Here is a 20,323-nt window from a genome sequence, read left to right as displayed (position 1 = left end):
AATCATTTGTTCATTTTCTTTACCTTGGATATTTAAACGTTTACATTCCAATTACAAATGTTAAAATATACAAGAAATACAACTTTATTGCATTTGCAAGGGAATACTTGCATTATCATTACATCAGTGGTTAATTTTCTCTCAAAATTGTCACAATTTCGTTCAATACAGTAGAAAGCAATCCAAGGATGCAGGAAGGCGGTGAATAAAACATTATTTTTACTTGTAAAGTGAAATCACAAATTCGCTCCTCATGGGAGGGAACAAAATGCAATGGTGGAAACAGGTGAAAACTAATACAACTATATTGCCAAAAGTATTTGGCCAACCATCCAAATGATCAGAATCAGGTGTCCTAATCACTTGGCCCGGCCTTAGGTGTATAAAATCAAGCACGTAAGCATGGAGACTGTTTCGACAAACATTTGTGAAAGAATGGGCCGCTCTCAGGAGCTCAGTGATTTCTAGCGTGGAACTGTCATAGGATTACACCTGTGCAACAAATCCAGTCGTGAAATTTCCTCGCTCCTAAATATTCCAAAGTCAACTGTCGGCTTTATTATAAGGAAATGGAAGAGTTTGGGAACAACAGCAACTCAGCCACAAAGTGGTAGGCCACGTAAACTGACAGAGAGGGGTCAGCGGATGCTGAAGCGCATAGTGCAAAGAGGTCGCTGACTTTCTGCACAGTCGGTTGCTACAGAGTTCCAAACTTCATGTGACCTTCCAATTAGCCCACGTACAGTACGCAGGGAGATTCATGGGATGGGTTTCCATGGCCGAGCAGCTGCATCTAAGCCATACATCACCAAGTCCAATGCAAAGCGTCGGATGCAATGGTGTAAAGCATGTCGCCACTGGACTCTAGAGCAGTGGAAACGCGTTCTTTGGAGTGATGAATCACGCTTTTCCATCTGGGAATCTGATGGATGAGTCTGGGTTTGGAGGTTGCCAGGAGAACGGTACATTTCGGACTGCATTGTGCCGAGTGTGAAATTTGGTGGAGGAGGAATTATGGTGTGGGGTTCTTTTTCAGGAGTTGGGTTTAGCCTCTTAGTTCCAGTGAAAGGAACTTTGAATGCTCCAGGATACCAAAACATCTTTGGATAATTCCATACTCCCAACCTTGTTGGAACAGTTTGGAGCGGGGCCTCTTCCTCTTCCAATGTGACTGTGCACCAGTGCACAAAGCAAGGTCCATAAAGACATGGATGACAGAGTCTGGTGTGGATGAACTCGACTGGCCTGCACAGAGTCCTGACCTGGACCCGATAGAACACCTTTGGGATGAATTAGAAAAGAGACTGAGAACCATGCCTTCTCGACCAACATCAGTGACCAATGCGCTTTTGGAAGAATGGTCAAAAATTCCTATAAACACACTCTGCAACCTTGTGGACAGCCTTCCAGAAGAGTACAAGCTGTAATAGCTACCAAAGTTGGACCGACATCATATTGAACCCTATGGTTTAGGAATGGGATGGCACTTCAAGTTCATATGTGAGTCAAGGCAGGTGGTCAAATACTTTTGGCAATATAGTGTAGGTACCGTGAAAACACAAAATCTACCAAACACTAAACTAAAACTAGGGAAGAAGTTGCAAGACGTGGAACTGACAAAAAAGCTCTAGGCTGGATGGCACTGGAATGGCCAAGATAGCATCACAAGAAACTCGTAGCTGCAGAGAAGACGTCCGGTACGAAAAAGCCAAGGAGTGAAATCGCCGAGTGCCATCCAGCTGTCAAGATGCTGCTTAAATAGGGCGAGGGCAAATTCGAAGCATCTGTGCACGTCTCGCAACTCCGCCAACACGGAAAACACAGGAACTCTGGGGTAAGGGAGAAATGCAGTAAGAATTCAAGATAAAGAAGATAATCAACACAAAAAGAGGGACACTGAAAATACAAACCACATAGTGGCAGCGAGCGGTGACAAAACTAATCGTAACAATAATATTGTTTATCAGCAATAATTAGTCGGTCAATATATTGTCCAGAAATTTTTTTTATCGGGCCAGGCGTACATCCCTAATAAAAAGGACATTTCACTTGCGGCTTTGCATCTTGGGGTCATGCCAGCAAGTAGTGTACGACACCGTGACACTCTTGTTGGTGAAGATGGCGATGAGTGGGGAGGGAGGAAGCGAAGGGAGAGTCATGTAGACGCCACTTAAGTACTTTTCTAGGAGTTGTTTTCCAAATTCAATAGTGTTTCTCACCTTTATCAAAGTACTGATACTTGCAACTTTTTTGGCCCCTTAACCGAGACAGTACACAGAACAAATGTGTTGAAAATTGAATCCAACAAAGGGTAGGACAGATGAAAACCGAGGTTTACATGTCCAGCCTGTTTAGGCAGCAAACAAGTTGGGCCTGAATGACCTTTTCCCTCTGCTAGTGCAAGTTGTGAGACCAAACCATACGTTGATTCAGTGTTTCTCAAATAGTCGGTCATGGCCAGTGGCATGGGAGATATTCATTATTTGTGTCTACACGCTAGTATTCATAGTAGAACGATACACAAGCTTGCAGCAGTGCTCAATATAATCAAGTATCCTGTTCTACCCAGTAGCAGTAGTAAGCACACAGGAACGCATACTCTATGTAGGGCCTGGAGCGTACAGGGCGTAACTACGATAAGAAATGAGGAAAGACCGGTGTGTGTTTTTGTAGTATTCTTTGCGAAATCCTATATGTGTGAGACATTTTCTTTTACTGCTGCTGCAATAAAAACTAAGTACAGATCCCAGTTTAACAAAGGGCAAGAATTAATAGTCGCAATATCAAGTTTAAAGCCCAGATTTGAAAGGATGTGCAGTGCCTTGCAAAAAGGGCTCACTGCAGCCACTGAATACGAGCATAATCATCTCCTTTTTTTGTTGATGATGTTGGAAATTTTCTGTGCATCTGGCAGAGTGATGACATTGGAGTTAAATGTCTTCATATAAAACAGACCAATGCCGTGAAAAAAGTTTGAAATAATTAGTAAAGGTTAATTGTGTTTCAGAGTTCAAATTTGTTTTAAATTGTCTTCTGGACAGACTTTATTTTAATTTAAAGGCAAATAAACACAAATACTTTTATCCTTTCTAATAAGCTACACTACAAGCACTATATTTGTAAATTTATCACAAAACAAGGAAAAAAAAATCATATCTCTTTTCAAAAAGGAATAAACTGGTGAAGCTAACAAGTGACCGATGTTTACAATTTAAAATAAAATTTTCAATGCTACTGTTTTAACTTGATAAAAAATGCACAGTCCAGTGAATCATTTGCACTTTTTACTGTGTATTGAGAATCACACAGGCTGAACAGTATTTAAATGTAACAAATCGACTTAACAAACTTAAATAACATGAAATTAGTTTTAAATTGCTCGGGGTCTTTCTGTGTGGGGTTTGCATGTTCTCCCCGTGACTGCGTGGGTTCTCTCCGGGTAGTCCGGCTTCCTCCCACCTCCAAAGACATGCACCTGGGGATAGGTTGATTGGCAACACTAAATTGGCCCTAGTGTGTGAATGTGAGTGTGAATGTTGACTGTCTATCTGTGTTGGCCCTGCGATGAGGGGGTGACTTGTCTAGGGTGTACTTCGCCTTCCGCCCGAGTGCAGCTGGGACAGGCTCCAGCACCCCCTGCAACCCTGAAGGGGACAAGCGGTAGAAAATGGATGGATGGATGAGATTCAGAGTTAGGATGTTTTATCAGCTCATTTTTTGATAAGGTGATTATATAAGAAATGTATAATGTATAAATGCACATAATCAAGTTCTCAATAGTAATTCAATTCAGAAAAAAAGATGTACCCCCAGGGTGTCTTAAGAGAAAATAATTGTGAAGCACTGCCTTAATTGCTTTGCTTATTGAAACAATCAAGTGATTGACGAGAATCCTAATGATAATATGCCAATATTTATACCGATCCCAAGCTTGACTTTTATATACCATGTCTATTTTGGTCCCGGTAACGGTGGAAATTAAGTCCAATAATCAGTCATATGGGGTTCATGCGTCTATGTTGTGATTTTTATTATGGACTTTATTCTACCATCATGCATATTTCTGCGCCAGAGCCTGTGTTTGCCCGCAGGAGTGTGCACGTGTGTTTGTGTGTGGTCGAGGCAGCTCTTAGAGTCTATAAATGAGCGTGTCCGCCCACCGTTCTGCAGCATAGACAGCGCAGTAGAAGGCTTCATTGTGCCACAACACACATACACACACACACACGCCCTTCACACCCACAAGAACCACGTTGAGTCCCAGGTGTGTCGTTGTTTTTACATTAACAAAATTGTTTATTTCACACATTGGTTCACGAGGCTGTGGTTACCATGGTTCCCTCCTCATGGATAAATAGACATATTCCCTTAACCCAGCAGTCAAATAGGAGTGCATGTTTGCTGATGTAATATGTGGTTAATTCTGTTTTTTGCCACAAGCTGCATTGAACCACCAAGATAATCGGCAGTGGTTTCCTGTCTGTTATCGAGGCAAGTGGTTGTCAGTTTGTCCTACTGAGCCACAGAAGGGTTGACTATTGTGACACTGACCACACAACTTGGAACTTTGAAGTTGTGAAGAGAAGTGAGTCATTTAAAGTATTTGTTGTGTGTATAGTGCAAGACGCTGAGCAACACACAACTATGGAGCCCCTGATGTGTGAGCAGTCGGCCAAGGTGGATGAGCTGGTGGAGGCATGCATCCAAGCCTTTGGTTTGTTGTTTGACATTTCCTGCTGTGTGTTTTGAACGTGCTAAACATTTCTCAAAATCCCTGTGTTGTTGTTTGTAGACGAGAGCGGCACTTTGAGGCACCCGTCGACGGTTCGCATGTTCCTCATGATGCACCCGTGGTACATTCCTTCCACGGACATGGCTGCCAAGCTGGTGCTCAAGTATCCTTAATGATTACCATGAAAAATTATTTACAGTATTGGATGTAGCATGCTACATTAAAGTATATCTCATGTTTACACTCACTTAATGTACGATTAAACATGTCCAAAAATGAGTACGAAGAAGCCAAGTTAAATTAAACCTTCTCTAGCTGTCCGCAATTACTAATAGTCTGTTCACTTCCGGTCTTTCACATGTTAAATCATAAATAAACACATGTAGAAAGAGCTGAAAGATAAATTAATGCACATTTTTAGGGCTGTCTCTAAATAGTCAAAGATTTGACAATTTGATCTGGAGTGTAATTGGTTGTCAATTAATTGTCAACCTTGCAGTCAAAGCAGATGTGTTGGGAGAATAATATCGATTGCGTTCGTCATGTTTTCTTTATATATTAGTAAAATACCCTTTTGTGCAGACAAATAGTTTTTAGAGAGTAAGAAATAATTCATATCTGCTTTCAATTTTGGCTGTCACAAAAGAGGGATCGCTCTTTCTGGCTGCTGCTTCCTGGTGTGACATCACGTAAACAGAGCACATCTTTGTGAAGTTACTGACACCGAGTGACCAGTCACTACTCTAAATCAACGTCATTTATTCCTCTTAAAAAAAAACCCCGCCATAGATTCGACAGATTGTCGACGACTGGCAAAATCTAACGAATTATTCGACTATGAATAGTTTGTAACTAATAGACAGTGATACAAGATTACATAAAGTTACTGGGGTTACACCTGACTTCTTTACTCTATCCGTATGATAATTTAACTCCACATATTGACACACTTGAAGTTCTTAGAGTTGTGCATGTGTACAAAAGTTAAAAAAAAAAAAGTAGAACAAAAATAAAATTTGGCAGGTTATTTGCTTCATGCATGATTTTGTTTGAAAATCAGTTAACTTCGATGTTTGTGATTTTATGATTAGAGGGTTTGTGTGTTCTCTATAATCAGCTGTACATGTTACAATTCTCTACTTACAATTCTAATAAAGTGGGACCTCAATTTAAGAGTGCCCCAACTTAAGACTGTTTTGAGATAAGAGCTGTCTCTCTACTAATTGTTATGCTGTAAGTTGCTAGGAAAACATTTAGTTACAAGCATCCTCACCATTAGTCGGTGTAACAAATGCCACAGTGAACCCTATAAGCTCCGCCAAAACATCTGGTCTTACTCGCTAAAATTAACTTATAGCTAGAGATCAACATAACTTTGATTTTTAAACCATGAGAAGGAAGAAAGTGAGAGTGAAGGACAGTGCATGATATTATTGAATTGAAAAAAAGAAGTCATCAATAACATGACAAGCGTGTCGCCAACTTGGTTAGGCAGTTTGAGTGCATCACTGCTAGTCTGCACCATACTGAAGCAAAATGAGTAACGTCAGCCAGGGATGTTAAAATAATATCGAAACGGGCTGACATGTATCCGTTAAAGTCTGGAGAAGCTGGAAGGAGATACAGTAGAAGTCCACTTTCCAATGTAATTGCTGTACATTATTATTACACTTCTTAATAAAACTATAGTATTGTATCGTTTTTTTATACAATATTTCAGATATAAAAGTTTTTTTTCATTTAAAAGGAATGTTACATGTTGTGGTGTTTTTTGGGAGTGTGTGGGCACTAATTCAATTTATTTTGATTAATTTCAATGAGAGACGTTCCTTTGAGATACAAGTTTTTTGAGTTAAGAGCTCTGTTACAGAATTTGAGAAAAGTGTATTTTTGCATCTAACACTTCTGGCAAGGTTGCTCCTTTACTTTTGTCTCAGATCTCAAGCGGAGGACTGCTCGGCGGAGCATCGAACCAGAATATGTCACCTTGTCAAGTAATAAACATGATGAGTCTTTGCAGAAATCTGATTTTGGCTGAGCCTGAGCTACTTTTCCCTTCTCTCTCTTTGTCTTTCTCTCGTTTCATGCCTGACAGGTATTGGATCTCTGAGTTTCCTGCAGAGTTCAATCTGAACCCAGAGCTGGCCGAGCAGATAAAAGACTTTAAAGACCTCCTGAGCACAGAGGGCAACGAGTGCCAGAGTCAGCTTATTGACATCGAGAGCGTGTAAGCCACTGAAAGTTCTGTTTTCTTTTATGTTCCGCAATAAAAAAGGATTGAAGGTTGCGTACCTCATTGGCTTGTAAAAGCAGTTTTGGTGTGGCCGCAGCTGCCCTTTCGGGGGTCCTTAAAGACAAGCTTGGAGCAGATGTTGTGGAGATCACTGACAAATAATAACCCAACTCACTGCATCTACAGGCCATCGTATAAATGGAAGCGTCAGGTGACTCAGCGCGTACCCTCAATGTCCAAAAAGAGGAAAATGTCCCTGCTCTTTGACCACCTTGACTCCTGTGAACTGGCTGAACACCTGACCTACTTGGAATACAAATCTTTCTGCAAAATTTTGGTCAGTGGGGCAGCCATCTTTAATGAAGTGGATACATTTTTAGCCCCTGCAGTCAAAAACACAATCCCTCTCCTTTGTAGTTTCAGGACTACCACAGCTTTGTGATGCACGGTTGCACGGTGGACAACCCCGTGCTGGAGCGCTTCATCACGCTCTTCAACAGCGTCTCTCAGTGGATTCAGCTCATGGTGCTCAGCAAGCCCACTGCGACCCAGAGAGCCTCTGTCATCTCGCACTTCATCAGAGTGGCGCAGGTAAAACAATAACTTGCATACTTTATACACGTCATCGTTTTATTTTGAGAAAACCATTTTGACACCTGTGATTATGATCCACAGTTGCACCAATCAAGGTTAGGATGAGCACATTTCGATGTTAATGATATAGTAAAACTAAAGTAGTGTGATGTTTGTGGACCAAAAAACCACAGACTAATTACACAGACTTGGCGCAGGTGGGGGAAGGTAAAGCCGATAATTAGAAGCAATAAATGCCCACGTGTCTGGATATGACCAACTTTTATGGGCCATTACACAGAATATGTGCCATTTGCTTGTTTGTAACTCTCTAAAAATAAATATAAATCTTATGTCTTTTTTCAACTTTACTTTTAACAATATGCACATTGAACTACCGTATTTTCCAGACTATAAGTCGCTACTTTTTTCCCAAGCTTTGAACTCTGCTATTGTTTGTACAAAAGTGCGGCTTATTTATACATTTCAATTTTCTTTGCTAACGGATAATTTTATGGAAAGAATTAAGCAATGGAATCAAACAATGTACTAAAATGAGCAACTTTAAGAAACTGATCAAACTCAAAGTGTTTACAAAGTACAAGGAAGAAGAATCCTAATAAATGATAAATAAATAAATGATAATTGGGTTATACTTGTATAGCGCTTTTCTACCTTCAAGGTACTCAAAGCGCTTTGACAGTATTTCCACATTCACCCATTCACACACACATTCACACACTGATGGCGGGAGCTGCCATGCAAGGCGCTAACCAGCACCCATCAGGAGCCAGGGTGAAGTGTCTTGCCCAAGGACACAACGGATGTGACTAGGATGGTAGAAGGTGGGGATTGAACCCCAGTAACCAGCAACCCTTCGATTGCTAGCAAGGCCACTCTACCAACTTCGCCACGCCGAACCTTGAACCTTATTAAAAAAGGAAAATCTTGTTAATCTTATAGATTTAACCATAAATTATTTAAGTATTTATTTGTGATATTTATTGTTCATTATATATTCAATCATTATTTACTTACTAAATTATCCTTGTATTTATTCACTGATTTTTTAAATATTATACAATGTAATTTTATACACATTCGGAATAAACTAACATCATAACCATAACGGCCATCAGGGGGCGCACTTGCAGAAAGTGCAAAAAAAGAGACAGACACAAGAGGGCAATGCAACGAAGAAGAAGATGCTAGTTTTTGGCGCCACTAAAGAAGATGACTTCAGTGGTTTCAGTGCACAGGAGAAAGATGGATAAAGACATCAATTACTTTTTTGTTTTGTTTGATCAGCCATTTTACTGTTGTGTTACAGACACCGTTTGTAAACATTTAAGGTATGCAAATAAACATTTAAAACATCTTTTTATGTAAATATCTCATTTCACAACATACCGGTATATATTTGTAGCTTATAGGTGAGGGCCGACATCCGGGCAACTGAGCTACATACGGGTTCTTCGAGCCATAGCAACCTGGACTGGCGTTGAAAACAAACCGTTGCCATTACTCTTTAACCTGTCGACCTACGCTGATTAAACCCGTCATTCTGCCTCCAAAATGCAGAAAAACTGTGTTGTTTTTGGTTGTGCTAACCACAACTGGAAACAGGGAAAACAAAGGTCGTATTCTGTTCTGCCAAAGCGTGATAAAAGCCCACAGAGACGAGACAAATGGCTCGCAGCTTTACACCGGGAAAACGAGGACGGTTCTCACTGGAGTCCCCCAAAGTCCCGGGTCGTGTGTTCGGATCACTTCGTTTCTGGTAAATATAAGGAACAAAAATCCACCTTCTTAACCACAACTTGGCTATACCGTCCGTGCTAATGTTGTACTTGTTGAATTTGTACCTTATAACGTTCGACAGCTGAAGTTGTTGTTGTACAAAAATAACATGCGGTATATACTATATAGTCTATAGCAGCGGTCACCAACGCGGTGCCCGCGGGCACCAAGTAGCCCGTAAGGACCAGATGAGTAGCCCGCTGGCCTGTTCTAAAAATAGCTCAAATAGCAGCACTTACCAGTGAGCTGCCTCTATTTTTTAAAAATTTTTTATTTACTAGCAAGCTGGTCTCGCTTTGCGCGACATTTTTAATTCTAAGAGAGACAAAACTCAAATACAATTTGAAAATCCAAGAAAATATTTTAAAGACTTGGTCTTCACTTGTTTAAATAAATTCATTATTTTTTTACTTTGCTTCTTATAACTTTCAGAAGGACAATTTTAGAGAGAAAAATACAACCTTAAAAACGATTTTAGGATTTTTAAACACATATACCTTTTTACCTTTTAAATTCCTCCCTCTTTTTTCCTGACAATTTAAACCAATGTTCAAGTAAATGTATTGTTTTTATTGTAAAGAATAATAAATACATTTTAATTTAATTCTTCATTTTAGCTTCTGTTTTTTTCGACGAAGAATATTTGTGAAATATTTCTTCAAACTTATTATGATTAAAATTTAAAAAAAAATATTCTGGCAAATCTAGAAAATCTGTAGAATCGCATTTAAATCTTATTTCAAAGTCTTTTGAATTTCTTTTAAAATTTTTGTTTTGTAAAATCTAGAAGAAATAATGATTTGTCTTTGTTAGAAATATAGCTTGGTCCAATTTGTTATATATTCTAACAAAGTGCAGATTGGATTTTAACCTATTTAAAACATGTCATCAAAATCCTAAAATGAATCTTAATCAGGAAAAATTACTAATGATGTTCCATAAATTATTTTTTTAATTTTTTCAAAAAGATTCGAAGTAGCTAGTTTTTCTCTTCTTTTTTTCGGTTGAATTTTGAATTTTAAAGAGTCGAAATTGAAGATAAACGGTTTCAAAATTTAATTGTCATTTTTTTTTCGGGTTTTCTCCTCTTTTAAACCGTTCAATTAAGTGTAAATATCATTAATTATTAATAATAACATAGAGTTAAAGGTAAATTGAGCAAATTGGCTATTTCTGGCAATTTATTTAAGTGTGTATCAAACTGGTAGCCCTTCGCATTAATCACTACCCAAGAAGTAGCTCTTGCTTTCAAAAAGGTTGGTGACCCCTGGTCTATAGCCTGTATAGGCTATTTTCGAAAACCGGTTTTGTTTAAATTTGCACTTAACAGTTGGGTTATAATAAACCCTATAATTTTTATGTTGCCATTTAATCAACTTTTCAAGACAGTTGCAAAATGCTGTCTGCAAGACTTTTCAATACAAAGACATATATTTTGTACATTATTCGCCTGCTGTACTGCGCCTTCATAAGGCTACAACTCCATAATCATACGCCATTTAGAACAGTTTAAAATGCCGTGAAACCTTGTTAAATGCTTTTTCTGTCAATGCTGTGTTCGCTGTGAGCTGGTTTGTTTTCAACGAATTCAATATGGTGACCGGTTGCTGGGGGATTGGTAGGCGGAAGTGACGTAGGTCCGCCCTCGCCTATATTCCAGTGCGGCTAAAATATGAAAACACATTTATTTCTTCTAAAATTTAGTGGGTGCGATTTATATACGATACTCAAAATGTGCATTGACCCATCCAAGGCAACTTTTTTTTTGTACAAGGTTCCAACGCCGAAGATTACTCTTTTGAGTAACAGGACTGAAAGTAACAGGGATGTGTTTTTACCATAGTGTGATCAAATACTGTGTAATATAGCCACTAGAAATGTATGTTAATAGTATGTTTACATTACAGGGATTCAACCAAAAAAGATTATTGATACTACATAAATAGCGTCAAAAAAATAATTGATGTAACAGGACTGAACTTGAAATATCATTGGATGTACAGAAAATTGAATGAATGAACTAACTTTGGCCTTCCGATGGCTTGTGGAATATTCCAAATTCTTCAGAGGGTGTCAGGGAACGAGACTGAGTGAATACCCATAGACATGACCATAGTGTGAATTTTAGCTACAGTAAATTACGGACTATAAGCTGCTACTTTTTTTCCTACGCTTTGTACTGCGGCTTATAAAAACGGTGCGGCTGTTATATGGATTTTTCTTTGTTGCTGCAAATACAGTAGTTTAAAACAAACAAGCAAAGACCCTGAAAAGGTGTGTTCTTCTTTGTGCTAAGGTGCCATCTTTTGGACGAGTTCGCTCACTGCAGTTTATAGCTTATAGCTTCTTCAAAAATTTAGTGGATGAGGCTTACATAGCTGTGCTCTCTTTTGCTCGGAAAATACGGTAAATTGCTTTGGTTTTTAAAACAAAATACACAAATGGTCTGATCTGCTAAAGGTTTGCGCCTATTAAAACACGTACAAACTTGATAGCACACGCAAAGCTGATCTACTAAACTTGTGCGCAGAGGATTGCGTCTCTCAAATGAGCAAAATACCAAGCTCAGTGCATTTAGTGTATCAGTCTTCATTTATATGGAGCATGTATGCTGACTATTAAAACTCCCACAATAGTAGGAGATGCAAATGTTATCATTTAGGGTTCGCAATCTGATTTTTCAAGACTTAAACTTCAAGACCCGGAACAAGCCCACTAACAGTGCACACAATTTTATAGTTTGCGCACACTGTTTAGCACCTGTTTTTTGAATCTGAGTAGACCAGGCCCTGAAAGTATAAAGTAACACAAACATGTGAAAATGATAACATTTCTGAAGGATTTAAATGATTATATTTAATGGACACATCTATTTTTAGGAAGCAGGGACAGCTAACAAATGCTATTTTTCCAGTATTTAACATGCTGTAGTTTAAATGAATCTTGTCAATTGTATTGATTTAGTATTCAATCAGATTATCCGCGAAGGAGACTTTGCTTGATAAAAAATTTATTTGACAGTTAATTTTGTTTCCTGGACACGGAAATGGCACCGATTCTGTGCAAAGGCTCTTACAAGTGCATAGATTTGTGCTTTTAATTTTAAAAAGTGTGTAAAGTTCAATATTTAAATAGCATTTGGGTCATCGTGACTTTCTGTAAAGAAATTCTAACACTGTCAGCATGCCTGTTATCCCAAAACTATCTCCCACATTCCCAAACAAGCTGCCAGTTGACTTCCTTATATGGTCGTCTGATGGCTTCTCTGTACTTGATATGGCCTCTGCTGATGTTATCATCTGCTTTGGTCTTGTTGTCTCATTTGCAGGCAACCGATTTATGCTGCAACGCATCATGGCGTGAAATATCCCACTCTTCGCTAATTCCCTTCCGGTCTAAATGGTCTACCACTTAGGTATTCCGCACCCGTGCCCGCGGTGAGCACACGCTGGGACAAAAATGATGTTGGCGCTTATTCCATTAGCACAGGAGGCAGCACAGAGGGCTGCCATGACAGCCGGAATTTCTCAGTGCTTTCCTCGGGGTGCAACTGTCGGGTTCCATATGAAGGGGACGCAACTCAACAGCTAGATTAATTTAGTACAGACATGCAGCTCTAGAACATAATCAACAGTATATTTTGTCAACGGTTTTGGGACGAACGCTCCCAAATTCCTAAAACGAATCCTTCTTCTGGCCACGTGCATTAAGCTGCTCTGCAAACGCAAGCCTGATTGCAAATGTGTGACCTGAATGAGATGATCCCCCTCCGGCGGCCCTCCCACACAGCTGCGACCCCATCGATTTTTGCAGGGAGACGCCGGGCAGGCTGAAGGGCATCGTGGGGCCCTGCGGAGCACCATTCACAATATGTTAGCTTTGATGCAGCTAGGTTAAAGCATTCAGCTGTGGGCTGCTGAGCATTTTGGCAGACATTTCCCTAAATCCTCTCACTTGGAATGTTACATGAAGCCACTGTTTAATATTCCTCCTCTCACTCTAATCAGAAACTGCTGCAGCTGCAGAACTTCAACACGCTAATGGCAGTGGTAGGTGGCCTCAGCAACAGCTCCATCTCGCGTCTCAAAGACACACAGGCCCATATCAGCGCCGAAACCAACAAGGTAAGAGATGTTTACTGGTATTTACTGAGTAGTGGTCCATATGTTCAGAGAGACACATCTGCTGGGCACCAATCCCCGCCTCTACTGTGGCAAAGAAACGTTTCTTACACTGGAGATGAGTAATCCTTAAACATGCTACACAACGTATGAGGACACATCTGGAGAATGCGTTCTAGACTTGGTAAGATAGTTAGCCTGTACCTTGCAAGCGATCTAACAGTATACAACAGTTATGTGAAAAATAACCAAGTTTCATTTTAGCCAAAGTTCGTCTGCACGCATGCATGCACAGACACACACACACACACACACACACACACACACACACACACACACACACACACACACACACACACACACACACACACACACACACACACACACACACACACACACACACACACACACACACACACACACACACACACACACACACACACACACACACACACACACACACACACACACACACACACACACACACACACACACACACACAGACACACACACACACATACACACACACAAAACATTAGGCAACAATGCGCCGGTATCATAAAAGATTAAACATAAACTATGAGATAGCTAAAATGTTAAGAATAATATACCTATGTGCAACTTTTTAAACACATTATCACAAAATGCTTGTTTCTTTTTGTGCAAGTTAGATCGTTTTGTTGTGTTTTATTGCTTCTATTTTAACTGTCCTTTTTTAAAATAAAAAATTATACTTTGTTTTTTTTTAGCAATTTGCCAGTCCTTGCTTTTAAATGGACAACATTTTAATAGTTATTTTTATTTTTGTAACAGCCGAATAAGCAACATAGCTACAATATACAAAACCCAAAACCAGTGAAGTTGGCACGTTGTGTAAATAAAAACAAAATACAATGATTTGCAAATCCTTTTCAACTTACATTCAATTGAATAGATTGCAAAGACAAGATATTTAATGTTCGAACTGAGAAACACATTTTTTTTTGCAAATAATCATTAACTTAGAATTTAATTGCAGCAACACATTGCAAAAAAGTTGGCACAGGGGCATTTTTACCACTGTGTTACATGGCCTTTCCTTTTAACAACACTCAGTACTACGAAGCCATGCTGTTGTAACACATGCAGAATGTGGCTTGGCATTGTCTTGCTGAAAGAAGCAGGGGCGTCCATGAAAAAGATGTTGCTTAGATGGCAACAAACCCGGATGTATCTTTCAGCATTAATGGTGCCTTCACAGATGTGTAAGTTACCAATGCCTTGGGCACTAATACACCCCCATACCATCACAGATGCTGGCTTTTGAACTTTGCGCCTATAACAATCCGGATGGTTCTTATCCTCTTTGGTCCGGAGGACACGACGTCCAGTTTACAAAATCAATTTCAAATGTGGCCTTTTCAGACCGCAGAACACTTTTCCACTTTGCATCAGTCCATCTTAGATGAGCTCGGGCCCAGCGAAGCAGGCGGCGTTTCTGGGTGTTGTTGATAAATGGATTTCACTTTGCATAGTAGAGTTTTAACTTGTACTTACAGATGTAGCGACAAACTGTCGTTACTGACAGTGGTTTTCTGAAGTGTACCTGAGCCCATGTGGTGATATCATTTACACACTGATGTCGGTTTTTGATGCAGTACCGCCTGATGTATCAAAGGTCACGGGCATTCAATGTTGGTTTTCGGCCATGCCGCTTACGTGCAGTGATTTCTCCTAATTTTTCTGAACCTTTTGATGATATTACGGACGGTAGATTGTGAAATCCCTAAATTCCTTGCAATAGCTCGTTGAGAAATGTTCTTAAACTGTTCGACAATTTGTCCATGCATTTGTTCACAAAGTGGTGACCCTCGCCCCATCCTTGTTTGTGAATGACTGAGCATTTCATGGAAGCTGCTTTTATACCCAATCATGGCACCCACCTGTTCCCAATTAGCTTGTTCACCTATGGGATGTTCCAAATAAGTGTTTGATGAGCATTCCTCAACTTTGCTAGTCTTTTTTGCCACTTGTGCTAGCCTTTTTGAAACTTCCAAATGTGCTAATATTTGCAAAGTTTACCAGTTCGAACATTAAGTATCTTGTCGTTGGAGTGTATTAAATTGAGTATAGGTTGAAAAGGATTTGCAAATCATTGTATTCTGTTTTTATTTACGATTTACACAACGTGCCAACTTCATTGGTTTTGTTTTTTTATAAATAAATGTTTATAAATAAATTAGTCATAGGCTCCAGCACCCGCGCGACCCCGAAAGGGACAAGCGGTAGAAAATGGATGGATCAATGGATAGTCATCTCTGTTGTTCGTAAGCAAATGCCTAAAAATATCTCAAGCTGAATTTATAAGTCATTAACTAAATTTAAAAAGCCACTCAATTTGTGTACACTTTATAATAAGACCGTTGATGACTTGTCGACTATCAAAGTTGAGGTTGGTTGCAGCCCTAATACAGAGGGGTGCTCTTGTGTTTTTATTATATTAAATTTGGTGTAAAGATGTCCCAAGTTTTGTACTGGACTTGGGGGTCTAGTCTGGTGTTTTTCGTGGGCCGGTTTTGGTCCACCAGTTGAATAGCCCTGAAGTACAGCATCAATCTATGGTTGATACTTGTGGACTTGGTCCACTCGCTGCATTTTCGTTTGTTTAGAGGGAGAAATAACGTGTCAGAGACTCTTTCCCATAGTCAGTCAGTTGCATTTCCACGCACAAACAAAAAAACATATTTACAGAGGCTCCGGGGTTGTTGTTCTTACATGACACCAACGTTCGCTGGATTGTGTAGAAGGACAAGAACCCCAGACCCAAACTATTCTCAGTTTTTATCAGCCACAATAGAGGAACTTCGCAAGGCGAGGGCACGCAGCTCTTTAGCTCTGATCACTTTATCCGTCTCACAAGTCTCGGCCAACGTTCCGAGGAACCACAAGCATGGGTGAAATAACTAGAATAATTGTATTTAATTTTAAGCATCAATGTGTCGGCCTTGTTTTTTTATTCCCCGTTATCCGTATCTATTCACACTTGGAATGTCAAACAACAGGACACTGTACGTCAAACAAAAAGTTACACAAAGGTTTAGCATTAGCTCAGTATCAGTTCAGCAACAAATTTACAAGTTCAACACAACTTCATTTCATATGTAATGCAAGCATACCATCTTCAGAACAATTTCTTATTAGGCATGGAAATTCAATGAGCATCATCAAAAGTAAACAAAATTGTAATACATTCTAAAGTAATTCTTATTGTGCGTGTATATTCAATAAGCCATCATTAAAAACAATCAAAAAAGTACAAAAACTACAGTGATAAGATAAATATTTATTTATTGTTCCAAAATCTTTTTTTTGTTGTCATTTTTGTTTATGTTACAAACTCAGGAAACAATTCGATGGGTACTTGAAAGCTTTAAGAGTAAAAACCAACACATTATTTGTAATTATTGTGAGTTAGTTATTTTGCACTTTATGGACTTTATCTTGCTCAAAATATTGTATGTAATAAAAAGGAATGAGGAAATTATGAAAATATTTAAGAGATATTGTTCTACCACCATCCTGTGTTTTTGTTTGAATATAATTGTGATCAAAAAATGTATCATTTATTGATGCTGAAAATTGTAAGTATAAGTATCTGCATTCATTGTATCACTATTGCCTGTAACTGCTTGGTATTGGCTCCATACCCAAATTTGTAGTATTGGCCAAAACTAATAACATATCCAAACAACAATGCTTATTACTCTAGGTTATAAGTGCTTATTAAATATTAACAGAAGTTTAGATACAACCATGTTACAACAGAAAGTAACCAGATATTAACAGTAAATTAGCAAGTAGTATATAATAATAGTTTTTAAAAAAATAACATAAATTACTTGTTATCTTATACGTCAGCAGCCGACCTGTTTTTAAATTATTCTATTTATCATTTACAGTATAGGCTAAATAATATATCCCGATATCGATTTTAGGCCGTATCTGTCCTGATCGGCTTAGCTGAAGTAGGACCCCAACGCAGAGCAAAAAATAAATACAAATAATAACAAAATGATCACTCAAAATGGAGTGAGGAAAAAATCACTAAGGATGCAAAGAACAACAATTAACACTACCACCGCAACGCCGAGACTGAGCCACAGGAAATGAGAAGCGGGAGTGGAGCCAAAGCAGAGGAGATGTACATGACTGAAACGGTGAAACATCAGGAATCTACTGGCACCGAGTGAAGGGCCTGGAGAGCTTAAGTAGTCAGGAAGAAATGAGTAACAGGTGTGTGCGCAGGTGGCTACACCCTGTGACCCAGAAACCAGGCATAGCAACAAAAAAACATAGGCAGCAGCATAGCTGCCAGATCATAACAATATTTCTCATCCCTAACAACCAGGAATGTATTTCAAGGTGATGCTGTATTAGTAGAAAAATAATTGCAAGAGGTAAACATACTAAATAACCAACACTGCAGTTTTACGTCAGTTCGAAGGTATAAATGTCGACCACAATTATTTTTCCTACCTGGAAAACACTGAGCAACGTCAAACGTCTGTCCTTTCCAACAGGGGTCTCTTTACCAAGTAGGTCCTAAGCCATGTTTGGCATCAAATACAAATTAATGTGTATCCTTTATTTGAAGTTTTTTTTGTTAATATTCTGTCTTTCTGTTACATTTAACGTACTGTCAGTTCCGGAATATAGAGAACACCTATATATATGCTGCCCCCATTTATCTCTTTTGTACCAAAAGGGACAAGCAGTTGAAAATGGATGGATGGATGGCCATCTGACATACTGTATTTTCCGGGCTATGGAGCGCACCGGAATATAAGCCACTAAATTTCAAAAGAAAAAAATATTTTTACATATATCAGCCGCACCGGACTATAAGCCGTAGATATACGCCGGTGCGTTGTGAAATGAGATTTCAGGCCATTTTAAAGAATCGAGAAACTCTTTTTATTGGGCATTGTACTTGTTTTTAGGGAAACATTTTATACATTGTTTTGACCCATCACATGTCTTTATGTTAACATAAGGAAGTAATTACTTTTTTAATTGTGACATGTGACTGCTGCTGTTTTTGGTTTTATATGTATTTCTGTAACTTTGTTTTGCTGCCATCTTGGCCAGGTCACTCTTGGAAAAAAGGTTTTAATCTAAATGAAGGATATGGATTGATTGATTGAGATATTTATGCAAAAAGATGCAGGAGCGCCCCCTTGATGGCCATTAGCGAAGACAAATCGATAGATTAGCCGCATTGTTGTATAAGCCGCAGTGTTCAAAGGGTAGGGAAAAAGTAGAGGTTTTATTGTCCGGAAAATACGGTAGTCTGATGTGACGAGACTAAATTTATTGGTGGCATGTGAAGCTTGTGAAACCGAAAAAATCTGTGTATTGGCTGCGGCCCGTACCATTGCATAAAGGGCAGGGTTCAAAGCTTTGGAAAAAGGTCACTGTTTATAGGACTGAAATTGTGGTACTATGAACACTCTGGACTGTCCATATCTGTGTAAGGGGGTGAACATACAACATTAGAAGGACCAAATATTTCCCTGACTGACTATCTATCATTAACAGGTTTTTAACAACCTCATCGAGCTGGTGACGTCATGCGGAAACTACTGCCAGTACCGCAAGCGCTTCTCTGAGAGCTCTGGTTTTCGCTTCCCCATCCTGGGTGTGCACCTGAAGGACCTGATCGCTGTTCACGTGGCACTGCCAGATTGGGCAGACAAGGAGAAGACGCAGGTCAACCTAACTAAGACCCAGCAGCTGTATGCCATCCTGCAGGAGCTGGCGCTGATCCAGAACATGCCGCCCAACGTCGACGCCAATACGGATCTGCTGAACCTGTTGACAGTGTGTGATGAAGATGGATGCAGGCAATTAAATGTCTCTGGCTGTTTAGATCTATATGGGTCTCTTCCTGTTTTGCATAGGTATCTCTGGACCAGTACCACACAGAGGAGGAGATCTACCAGATGTCTTTGCAGAGGGAACCTCGCAAGCAAGCGGTGCGCACCAATTGAGACCTTCAGGATACTTTTAAGTCATGGCTAAATGTAAATAACTGTTTGCATTTTTAGCAGAACTCTAGCACCACCCCGGCTCCAGACCCTAAGCCAAACATGATGGATGAGTGGTCCGTGTCGGTGAAGCCCAACGCTGACCCGACAGTCATCAAGAAGCACATTGAGAAGATGGTGGAGGTAACTAAAACTAGCAGATTGTTTGATTTCCACAGCAATTCTGTTTCTAGCTCTTTAACCCTTCCAAACATCTCGCTTACAGTCTGTCTTCAAGAACTTTGACACAGACGGCGATGGCCACATCTCTAGGGAAGAGTTTGAGGACATCAGGAACAACTTCCCCTACCTCAGCAAGTTTGGAGAATTGGACAAGAACCAGTGAGGAAGATTCAATTGTTCCAGGCGGTAGACAGAGCCGCTGTGCCTTAACCCGAACTAACCCTTTCGCAGAGACGGCAAAATCAGCCGAGAGGAGATGATCGACTACTTCACGAGGGCCAGCTCGCTGCTCAACTGCAAGATGGGCTTCATTCACACTTTCAGCGAGGCCACCTACGTGAAGCCCACCTTCTGCGAGCACTGCGCTGGCTTTGTGAGTAGATTTTATATTAACAAAAAAATTCAAAAATTCTTACAGATGAGCTAGTTCCTTCTTTCAGATTTTGAATGCTAATTTTCTAAAAGGTGAAATGCCAAACACAGAGCTGCATAGACACACTTAATTATTTGAACTGCTCCTCCTGTCAGTTCAGCTGAGGGCCAATTATAATAATCTACAGCCACCAGCAGCAGAATGTTGCATTCTGGGAAGTTGGTTGTGATAATAACCCCCTGC

General features: G+C 39.6%; 1 protein-coding gene across 2 annotated transcripts in view; it reads left to right on the top strand.

Moving 5' to 3' along the window:
* The window catches only part of LOC133661831 (RAS guanyl-releasing protein 2-like), a 62,249-nt gene that overhangs the window by 28,946 nt on the left and 12,980 nt on the right, over positions 1 to 20,323 (top strand). The window contains exons 4-15 of one of the 2 annotated variants that reach the window (XM_062065350.1): positions 4,619 to 4,714; positions 4,793 to 4,895; positions 6,670 to 6,726; positions 6,828 to 6,959; positions 7,152 to 7,302; positions 7,383 to 7,556; positions 13,346 to 13,462; positions 19,037 to 19,318; positions 19,399 to 19,473; positions 19,549 to 19,668; positions 19,751 to 19,866; positions 19,939 to 20,080. In XM_062065350.1, coding sequence (XP_061921334.1) covers positions 4,619 to 4,714; positions 4,793 to 4,895; positions 6,670 to 6,726; positions 6,828 to 6,959; positions 7,152 to 7,302; positions 7,383 to 7,556; positions 13,346 to 13,462; positions 19,037 to 19,318; positions 19,399 to 19,473; positions 19,549 to 19,668; positions 19,751 to 19,866; positions 19,939 to 20,080 — 1,565 coding nt within the window. Of the gene's footprint in view, positions 1 to 4,618; positions 4,715 to 4,792; positions 4,896 to 6,669; positions 6,727 to 6,827; positions 6,960 to 7,151; positions 7,303 to 7,382; positions 7,557 to 13,345; positions 13,463 to 19,036; positions 19,319 to 19,398; positions 19,474 to 19,545; positions 19,669 to 19,750; positions 19,867 to 19,938; positions 20,081 to 20,323 lie in introns of both variants that reach the window. The other variant, XM_062065349.1, reaches the window with a different exon arrangement.

This window comes from Entelurus aequoreus, linkage group LG12 (genome assembly GCF_033978785.1).
Source record: "Entelurus aequoreus isolate RoL-2023_Sb linkage group LG12, RoL_Eaeq_v1.1, whole genome shotgun sequence".
In the NCBI taxonomy this organism is placed as follows: Eukaryota; Metazoa; Chordata; class Actinopteri; order Syngnathiformes; family Syngnathidae; genus Entelurus; species Entelurus aequoreus.
This window is presented reverse-complemented; position numbering and strand designations above follow the sequence as displayed.